The sequence below is a fragment of the Mchenga conophoros genome, linkage group LG14 (genome assembly GCF_057382185.1).
Source record: "Mchenga conophoros isolate Kocher_MC1m ecotype Shallow Benthic linkage group LG14, M_conophoros_male_GT1.1, whole genome shotgun sequence".
In the NCBI taxonomy this organism is placed as follows: Eukaryota; Metazoa; Chordata; class Actinopteri; order Cichliformes; family Cichlidae; genus Mchenga; species Mchenga conophoros.
The window spans coordinates 26,627,236-26,638,255 of record NC_140539.1 but is presented as its reverse complement, the minus strand read 5'-3'; the positions used below and the strand labels follow the sequence as shown (position 1 = coordinate 26,638,255).

At 39.9% G+C, this 11,020-nt stretch overlaps 1 protein-coding gene across 1 annotated transcript; it reads left to right on the top strand.

Moving 5' to 3' along the window:
- Positions 1-2,140: 2,140 nt before the first annotated feature.
- On the top strand, positions 2,141-5,917 carry LOC146559900 (extracellular calcium-sensing receptor-like). The gene is made up of 7 exons (XM_085244363.1): positions 2,141-2,401; positions 2,496-2,785; positions 2,905-3,200; positions 3,530-3,735; positions 3,866-4,087; positions 4,186-4,309; positions 5,013-5,917. Exons 1-7 carry the CDS (start codon positions 2,141-2,143, stop codon positions 5,915-5,917), a joined length of 2,304 nt encoding a protein of 767 aa, XP_085100489.1.
- The last annotated feature ends 5,103 nt before the right edge of the window (positions 5,918-11,020 follow it).

Below are 11,020 nucleotides of genomic sequence, written 5' to 3'. Positions count from 1 at the left end.
GTCTGATTTATAGTTAATACTCTGAAACTACCACAACTGTTTTCAGGTTAAAAAAAAAAAGCATTATAACAATATAATAGTGTCCAAATATCATGTATAAGACATTATATCATGAAACATTTGAGTCCAAATACTGCACAGAATTTCACGTTTCAACAGGTTAAAGTTCTCCACTAGTCCTGCATGCAGGTAGTCTTTATCCCTCAAGCTTGGGTCCTCTACCAGAGTCTTGGGAGACTGATGATCCTGTGAAGAATCTCTGTTGTTCTTAGGACTGCATTCTTCTAGACAGACATCTCAGATTTCATTTCTGAAACCTGCCGGAGCCACTGCCCCAATTTGGGAGGTCACTGGTGAAATGCTTTGATTACCACAGAGACCACCATTGCATTCTCCTTCCACATCTTCTCTAGCTCCTCTCTCAGCCTATGGTATTTCTAGAACTTTCTGCTATGTGAGATATTCACTAAGCATATGATCAGTTGTGGCTATCTCCTTATGTATCAGCTGGGTAATAGTAGGGTCAAGCTTAGCAGACTTTCAGAAGGTACTTCATATAGTCTTAGTAACTGGCCAAAGAGGGGCCAGGTTTCCAGCTTAGCCATAATCTTCTGTCTCAGGTCAGCTGCTCTGGTATTCAACATGTCTTGGTATCCAATCTTGGAGTGTGTGTCATTTGTGGAAGATGACTTCACTTCTGTGATCTGACTGCTCCACCTGCTGTTAACTCCAAGGGAAAGTCATTTTCACCTCAGAGGTATCTAGTTTTTACGTAATTGCATAAATAATAATAATAATAACAATAATAATAACTTTATCTATAAAGCGCTTTCAAATTGCTGTACAACTAAAGGGATAAATAAAATAAAAGCAATACATAGCAATACAGGTAAGAGACACAATACAAGTTAAAAACAATAAAAATTTAAAAACTAAAAGCCATAGAATTAAGACATATAGGATAAGGTGAACAAATGTGTCTTCAACTTAGTTTTAAAAACCTCCACAGAGCCTGCCTGCCGAATATCTTGAGGGATATGATTGATTGTATAATGTATCATTTTTTATATAAATACAAATCATATAAATTTCAATTTAATATTACTTATCTTAAAAGCAAAAACAAACAAAAAAGTGTTCATAACAAGTCATTTGAGTAATACCTTGGTGTGTAATTAATGGTACAATGTGTATTACCTCTGTATGTCCACATTATTACATCACTATTGAATAGTGCACAGTGCTTCCTGAAGTAGTTTATAAGAGGAGAACAGATAGATTAAAACAATAGTAATAGTAAGGCTATGCACACATTTCATACAAAACAAAGACTTACTCAAAGATGACCAAGAAAGGGGATGTCCTAGTGATCATTAAAAAAAATCTTGTCTGAAGAGCTATATAATCCAGTAAAAAAGCATTTCCACCCGTATACACACAACTGACATCAATGCGGGATGGATGATCTTATAATTTGTCTGGTATTGGCTGTGTGTTTGTTTCACCTGAACACAGCCTTGGCTGTGTGCCTAGATGATCTGAGTCAAAGGGCTATGCTTACAGGCGCCAAGGTTGGTACTGTGGAATCATCTGTGAATTGCAAGCTGCAGGGTAGCACACGTCCACCTGCATTCTCAAAGGATGGGGACTTCATTATTGGCGGCACTTTCTCCCTTCACTCTTACACGCAAACAGCTTATAATAAGTATACCAACATGCCTGCACCTGTGAAATGCAAAGGAAGGTTAGTAAGTGGAAGAAGAGGGTGCTACAAACACGTTGGACTATGTAAAATTAAAAATGTTTTCACATGTATGATGATTCATGGTATATAAGTATTTATAATATAATTCTTCTAACAATAGTAAGTCATTTAGATTTTTAAAATAGTGTTTTTGTGTTTTCAGAACTGATTTTTTACTTATATTATAAATATTTAACAGTAAATTGTTATCTATAATTTTATATTGATTTCTGGTCAGGCAGTGATTTGATGTACCTAAACTAGCTGTTTGCAACATTATTGCCGCTGAGCTGAATTTATCACGTATAATATCTTTACCTGAATTGACAGTCAAAATTTTAAAATGACATGATTGTTTACAGCATTGACACTGTTGAGCTGCAATCCACAAGTTCGATGGTCTTTGCCATAGAAGAGATTAACAACAGCACAGACCTGCTGCCTGGAATTGAGCTTGGTTATCGGATCTATGATTCATGTGCATCAGTACCTGTGGCAGTGCATGTGGCATTTCAGTTTTTAAATAGATTGGAGGCTCAGTTTAACACTGGTAAAAACTGCTCTCAGTCTGGTGTGGTGATGGCTGTTGTTGGTGACTCTGGGTCTACGCCATCTATTACCATGTCACAACTTGTTAGTGCTTTTAACATTGCTCAGGTAAATATTTTGCCTTTCTAGAAAACGTATTTGTTGACTGTTCGCGTTTGTGCAGCTGTTTCAGAGTTATTCTATTTTATTTTTTGTGATTTAGGTGAGCCACTTTGCCACATGTGCATGCTTATCTGACAAGCAGCAGTACCCAAGTTTTTTCAGAACAATTCCCAGTGACCAGTTTCAAGCTGAAGCACTAGCCAAACTGGTGAAACACTTTGGCTGGACTTGGATAGGTGCTGTCCGGTCAGATTCAGATTATGGCAATAATGGCATGGCTTCTTTTCTCCAAGCAGCACAGAAAGAGGGGATCTGTGTGGAGTACTCTGTATCTTTCTATCGGACAAACCCACAGAGCAGATTTCAGAGAGTAGCAGATGTTATCCGCAGGTTTCTTTATCAAAGATAATTATTGTGCATTGACTTGTGTAATTACCTTTAAAATAAATGTTTGATCATGTGAAGACATTTAAAAAACATTTTCCTAATGCACTACATTGTCTCTCCAGGTCTACAGCTGTAGTTGTTGTGGCATTTGCATCTTTTGGAGACATGAAGATCCTGTTGGAGGAGCTATCACGTGACCCTTCCCCACCTCGCCAGTGGATAGGCAGTGAATCATGGGTAACAAGCACAGAATTAACACAGTACAGTTTCTGTGCTGGGGCCATTGGATTTGGTATTCCGAAGTCTGCAATCCCAGGTCTCAGAGACTTCCTGTTAAATCTGTCTCCCACTCAAGTGTCTGCCTCGCCAGTGTTTACTGAGTTCTGGGAGGATGCATTCAACTGCAGTCTGAAAAAAAGTAACAGTTTCATTTGCTTTTAAATCATTTTCCCAAAATTGTAGTGTTACAACAGCTACTGCTGCTCATGTTTTTTCCACTAATGGTAATGGTCAAATATGAAGTGAACGCAGGCATATGTCTGCATATATTCTCCCTTGATATAATGACTTTTCAGGTCAAGTTCCAGTGGTTTAGTTTAATTTTTCTTGTATATCAATATAATTTTATCCATTTACAAATGTAAGTCATTCTACTAAAATAATTTTCTAATATCTATGTAACAGGCCTGTAATCTAGTTTTACTTACAGGCTCGAAAACACTATTATCTGTGTTTTTGTAATTATAGCTCCTGCCATAGAGAAGAAAATGTGTGATGGAAATGAAGACATACAGAATCTCCAAAGCGAGTACACTGACACATCTCAGCTCAGAATTGCTAACATGGTGTATAAGGCTGTGTATGCAATAGCACATGCCATCCATAATGCAGTGTGTCAAAAAACAAATGCCATAGCAAAATGTGACAAACTAATCAAGTTACAGTCCAATCGGGTAAGCAGAACTGAACATGTTAATGCCAATGTCTTTCATAACTCCTAATATAACTTAGATAAAAAGAACTATCAATGTGTATTATTGCAATGTCCCATGTTCTTCTTTCTCTCTCTTACTGTCTTTACAGGTTTTAACTGAGCTGAAGAAAGTAAATTTTTCCCAAAATGGATATGATGTGTCATTTAATGCTAATGGGGATCCTGTGGCTATTTATGACTTGGTTAACTGGCAGAAAAGTGGGAGTGGCATCATTGAGATAGTAACTGTAGGGCTGTATGATGCCTCACTACGAGTGGGCCACGAGTTTAAGATTAACAGAAACATAACCTGGATGGAGGATAGCAGAAAAGTAATGATGAGAATCTGACTTATTAAACTCTGGTGAACAAGTTGCTGCTACTTTATATCTGTAATATTTATATCTGTTATGCTACCTTGTCTTGACAGGTGCCAGTGTCAGTCTGTACTAACAGTTGTCCTCCAGGAACTCGTAAAATGCTGCAAAAAGGAAAACCTCTCTGCTGCTATGACTGTATAGCATGTCCTGAGGGAGAGATCAGTAATATAACAGGTAAAATCAAATGTTTCTCCATGCATTTAAAATCATTTTATACTGGAAAAAATACAATTTACAATGATTTAATTCCTAGTAGCCTCTTATTGTTAGGATGCCTGGGTCGTTGACCCAGGGTTTTGAGTTTATATATCATTTATCATTTCTATTCTTTGGTTTCTTCGTTAGAGTTATGTCTTATGGTTTATGTCTCTGTGTAATCCTTAGTTGCTATATCCTGTGTCCAGTCAGTGTCTGTCTGCCCTGGTCCCATGTCTTTGTTCCCTCTGTTGCAGTGCCTGCATGTGAGTCTGTGTCTTTAGTTCAGTCTGTGTTATGTTTCCTGTTTTATTTTGAAGGTCCATGTCTGATGTTAATGTATCTGGTTTTGCGTCCCCTTGTCTCGTTAGGCCTGATTTGCCCCAGCTGTGTTTCCCTACTGTTACCCATTCCCTGATTGCTCCCCCTCTGTATTTAAGCCCTGTGTTTCTCTATGTCTGTGTTGTGATCTACCCCCATTTATGCTGTGTGTTCTGTCTTTATGCATGCCTGTGAAAGTTTATTTTGTATTTTCGGGTTTTGTTACGTTTTGCCATCCAGCAATAAAGCTGAGTTTTGAAGTATACTTTTGCCTGTCGAGGAGTCTGCACTTTGGGTCCTTTTCCTGCCTGCACACAGCTGTTACTTGACACTTATTGGGGTTTTTTTCTCTCTTATTCAGATTCAGCTGACTGTTTACCCTGCCACAAAGAGTTCTGGCCTAATGCAAAGAGAGACACCTGTATCCCTAAGCCTGTAGAGTTTCTTTCATTTCAAGACATCCTAGGGATCATCCTGGCTACATTTTCAGTTCTTGGTGCTTGTCTGGCCATCATAATTGGGGCTGTATTCTTTTATCACAGGAAAACTCCAATTGTCCGAGCCAACAATTCTGAGCTGAGCTTTCTGCTGCTCATCTCACTGACTCTGTGTTTCTTATGTTCATTAACTTTCATTGGAGCACCATCAGAGTGGTCCTGCATGCTGCGTCACACTGCGTTTGGCATAACCTTTGTACTCTGTATCTCCTGTGTACTTGGGAAAACTATAGTGGTTTTAATGGCTTTTAAAGCGACACTTCCAGGTAGCAATGTCATGAAATGGTTTGGTCCTCCACAGCAAAGAATGACTGTTGTGTCTTTCACCTTTATTCAAGTTTTAATATGTACTGTATGGTTGGTAGTGAGCCCTCCATTCCCAATTAAAAATCTAACCACATACAAGGAGAAAATCATCCTGGAATGTGCATTAGGCTCTGCTGTTGGCTTCTGGGCTGTGCTCGGTTACATAGGTCTGCTTGCTTCCTTTTGCTTCATTTTAGCTGTCTTAGCTCGCAAATTACCTGATAATTTCAATGAAGCCAAGCTTATCACTTTCAGCATGCTGATATTCTGTGCAGTGTGGATCACCTTTATCCCAGCATATGTCAGCTCTCCTGGGAAATTTACAGTGGTTGTGGAGATTTTTGCCATTCTGGCCTCCAGCTTTGGGCTAATAATATTTATATTTGCTCCAAAGTGTTTTATCATATTGTTTAAGCCTGCAAAGAACACTAAGAAATATTTAATGAACAAAAATCAGTCATAATATATTAATAATCTCAAAATGTTAATTTTCCAATCGTTCTTCATTCTGTAGTTAAATGAAATATTTACTACTTTTTTCTTAAATAAGTTCATATTCATATGCCATAATTTTTTCTGCATTTATTTATTTAGTGTATGAACATATATAATTGAAAGTTAATTGTGTGAATAAATGTAAAGTCACATTGAAACAGTGTGTTGTTCTGAGTTATTTCTCAATGGTCTGATACAATTTCTTGTAACATTTTGATTTCTTTTAGCATTTGAATTTGTATCAGTCACCAAGCCACCAAGTGCAAATATAATTTTAATGTGAACTGAGTAAATTCGGTCATAGTATGAATAGTATAAATAGCCCAAAAAATTAACACTGTTTTGTTTTTTTCTAAATTATATTTAAAGATTGCCAATTTTAGGCCATCCAGGGATGTGATTTCAAGGCATGTTTTTTCGTGACTTAAGACTAGACTTTACTGTAATCAGTTTAATTAAATTCATGTTTACTGTCTTAGCCTGAAGAAAAATGATATTTTTTGGTGTGCATAAAGTAAAGTGTAAAATTATAATATGTCTTCCCAGATTATCATTGACCCATCACCAAACCAGTCATGGTGAGCAATTTCACAGTCATACAACATTCTCCACAGTTTCTCCAGACCTTTTCACATTTATTACATGTACTCCGGGTGAACCTGCCAGAGTACACGTATGAAATGCACAGGGCGCTAGTGGTAGACCTGCCAATTCTAGTATTTTATGGCAAAAACCAAGTGGGTCCCCTTGATGCTGAGCTATGAGCACTGGGCCCAGTAGATTATATCAGACCCTTAGGCCACTGTCACGAAGTCTGCTTTTGATTATTTGGTCAGAAACATTCATAGTGGTGGTCTGTGAGGTAATTTTGTAGGCTGCTGCCTATGCTCATCCCGTTTCTTATAGCACACAGGAACAGATAACGATCTTGATGATGGGTTAAAGACCTTCTATGGCCCTGTCCAGCTCTCTTAGAGTAACTGTCTGTGTCCTGGAATCTCCTGTTCTTTAGACTGTCTTGGGAGACGCAACAACCCTTCTGGCAATGGCAGGTATTGATGTACCATCCCGAAAGAGTAGGACAGGGGTCTCCACTCTAGTCCTTGAGAGCTACAGCCCCAGTGGCGTGTCTAGAAAATTTTTGTTGGGGAGGCCAGGTAGGGGCACAGATTTAGAGAAGGGTGGCAGATGTAATTGGCAGATAATGTTTAAAAAAATTCTACCAACCGTTAACCATAATTCAGTAACCCTATAAACCTAATAACCGAATGCACTTTTAACTCTTATTAGAATGAGATTTTAACCACTACGGTGCAAAGTTTTTAGATACTGCGTTGATAAAGTACAAGAGATACAATCAGTCAATGTTTATTCAGCAGTCAAGGACATCAATATTTGCATAGTATTTTTACTGACATGTAGTGCACATATGTTTTGGGCAAAAACATTTTTGAATATTAAACTACAAACATTTGTAACAAACAATTGACAAATTAGCCAATGGCAATGTAAAACTTTATGTGCCAATCAAAAAAAGAAGATAATCTTCTCACAAACTGGTGTTTGATTTTGAAACAGGAAAAAAGTGGGGAAACAAATGAAAAGACTATCATTTGAATAAAACCTGAAAGCAAGTAAATACTTTCTATGCTGCCTTATGGTAAACTTTGGTAATATTGATAAAGAACAACACTGGCTGATGATGAAATACAGTCAGCTGGCATGGTGACACTGCCAGTATTAACCTGCAGGGCTGGACTGGGACAGAAAATCGGGCATTTTGACTAGAGACCGGCCCACCAGGTATTAAAGCCATAAAGACTTTGAATGAAAACAAATGCTGTTGTGACAGTGATGTACACAGTCTTGTTGGTATATGTATGATTTCTATACATTTTACGTCAGATAAAAACTTTGGTTGTAAGATTTAGATAATTATTTAATAAAAGTGAGATATTTTAAATGAGAATAAGAAAGAAAAGTATTTCTTTGTGCCCACCTCTCCCTGTTAATGCCCTACCTGGCCCCCTGGCAAAACTTTACTAGACCCGCCCCTGCACAGTTACCAGCTGTCAGCTACATAAAAAAGGATCCTGGTGTTATTTGTCTCTCAGAAACAGTTCATAACTTCCCTTCAACTCATTCATGTCACCTAAAAGGTAAACCCGTTTCTCCATCACAGTACCAGTTATTGTAACTGACAGTAAAAAGTCAGCACAACGAAAATAAACTACACCTAAACTTGGTTTATATCTGACCCAGATAGACTGCAGGTCATAACTTCTTACCTGAAGTTCAGTTCACCTGACATTCGGACTGGTGGCCGCCTCGGGGCTCTCCTCCTGCCTCCCCTTCCCTCATCCACCTGGCCTCTGTGGAAGCTCCGCCATAACCACCTAAAAACAACTGAGTTATTTTTACACATCGACCTGCATCTGGCCAAACCACCACCTCTCATTGTTCATGCCATTACAAAAAAAAATAAAAAATAAGTCACCGGGCATATGCCCGGTATGCCCGATGGCCAGTCCAGCTATGTTAACCTGCAACCAAATCTGCAGCTCCATACAGCATTGTTACGACTTAGATTATATATTATAACTCATAACTCTTGTGTTAGCTGCCCTCAGTAGCATACTGTCTGATATACAGTGGGGCAAAAAAGTATTTAGTCAGCCACCGATTGTGCAAGTTCCCCCACCTAAAATGATGACAGAGGTCAGTAATTTGCACCAGAGGTACACTTCAACTGTGAGAGACAGAATGTGAAAAAAAAATCCATGAATCCACATGGTAGGATTTGTAAAGAATTTATTCGTAAATCAGGGTGGAAAATAAGTATTTGGTCAATAACAAAAATACAACTCAATACTTTGTAACATAACCTTTGTTGGCAATAACAGAGGTCAAACGTTTACTATAGGTCTTTACCAGGTTTGCACACACACAGTAGCTGGTATTTTGGCCCATTCCTCCCTGCAGATCTTCTCGAGAGCAGTGATGTTTTGGGGCTGTCGCCGAGCAACACGGACTTTCAACTCCCGCCACAGATTTTCTATGGGGTTGAGGTCTGGAGACTGGCTAGGCCACTCCAGGACTTTCAAATGCTTCTTACGGAGCCACTCCTTTGTTGCCCGGGCGGTGTGTTTTGGATCATTGTCATGTTGGAAGACCCAGCCTCGTTTCATCTTCAAAGTTCCCACTGATGGAAGGAGGTTTTGGCTCAAAATCTCACGATACATGGCCCCATTCATTCTGTCCTTAACACGGATCAGTCGTCCTGTCCCCTTGGCAGAAAAACAGCCCCATAGCATGATGTTTCCACCCCCATGCTTCACAGTAGGTATGGTGTTCTTGGGATGCAACTCAGTATTCTTCTTCCTCCAAACACGACGAGTTGAGTTTATACCAAAAAGTTCTACTTTGGTTTCATCTGACCACATGACATTCTCCCAATCCTCTGCTGTATCATCCATGTGCTCTCTGGCAAACTTCAGACGGGCCTGGACATGCACTGGCTTCAGCAGCGGAACACGTCTGGCACTGCGGGATTTGATTCCCTGCCGTTGTAGTGTGTTACTGATGGTGACCTTTGTTACTTTGGTCCCAGCTCTCTGCAGGTCATTCACCAGGTCCCCCCGTGTGGTTCTGGGATCTTTGCTCACCATTCTCATGATCATTTTGACCCCACGGGATGAGATCTTGCGTGGAGCGCCAGATCGAGGGAGATTATCAGTGGTCTTGTATGTCTTCTATTTTCTGATGATTGCTCCCACAGTTGATTTTTTCACACCAAGCTGCTTGCCTATTGTAGATTCACTCTTCCCAGTCTGGTGCAGGTCTACAATACTTTTCCTGGTGTCCTTCGAAAGCTCTTTGGTCTTGGCCATGGCGGAGTTTGGAGTCTGAATTAGAATACCAAGGAAAAAATAACACTTAAAGAATTATTGCAGCCGTGGAATACAATGGGGCAAAAAAGTATTTAGTCAGCCACCGATTGTGCAAGTTCCCCCACTTAAAATGATGACAGAGGTCAGTAATTTGCACCAGAGGTACACTTCAACTGTGAGAGACAGAATGTGAAAAAAAAAATCCATGAATTCACATGGTAGGATTTGTAAAGAATTTATTCGTAAATTAGGGTGGAAAATAAGTATTTGGTCACCTCAAACAAGGAAAATCTCTGGCTCTCACAGACCTGTAACGTCTTCTGTAAGAAGCTTTTCTGTCCCCCACTCGTTACCTGTATGAATGGCACCTGTTTGAACTCATCATCTGTATAAAAGACACCTGTCCACAGCCTCAAACAGTCAGACTCCAAACTCCGCCATGGCCAAGACCAAAGAGCTTTCGAAGGACACCAGGAAAAGTATTGTAGACCTGCACCAGACTGGGAAGAGTGAATCTACAATAGGCAAGCAGCTTGGTGTGAAAAAATCAACTGTGGGAGCAATCATCAGAAAATAGAAGACATACAAGACCACTGATAATCTCCCTCGATCTGGCGCTCCACGCAAGATCTCATCCCGTGGGGTCAAAATGATCATGAGAATGGTGAGCAAAGATCCCAGAACCACACGGGGGGACCTGGTGAATGACCTGCAGAGAGCTGGGACCAAAGTAACAAAGGTCACCATCAGTAACACACTACAACGGCAGGGAATCAAATCCCGCAGTGCCAGACGTGTTCCGCTGCTGAAGCCAGTGCATGTCCAGGCCCGTCTGAAGTTTGCCAGAGAGCACATGGATGATACAGCAGAGGATTGGGAGAATGTCATGTGGTCAGATGAAACCAAAGTAGAACTTTTTGGTATAAACTCAACTCGTCGTGTTTGGAGGAAGAAGAATACTGAGTTGCATCCCAAGAACACCATACCTACTGTGAAGCATGGGGGTGGAAACATCATGCTATGGGGCTGTTTTTCTGCCAAGGGGACAGGACGACTGATCCGTGTTAAGGACAGAATGAATGGGGCCATGTATCGTGAGATTTTGAGCCAAAACCTCCTTCCATCAGTGGGAACTTTGAAGATGAAACGAGGCTGGGTCTTCCAACATGACAATGATCCAA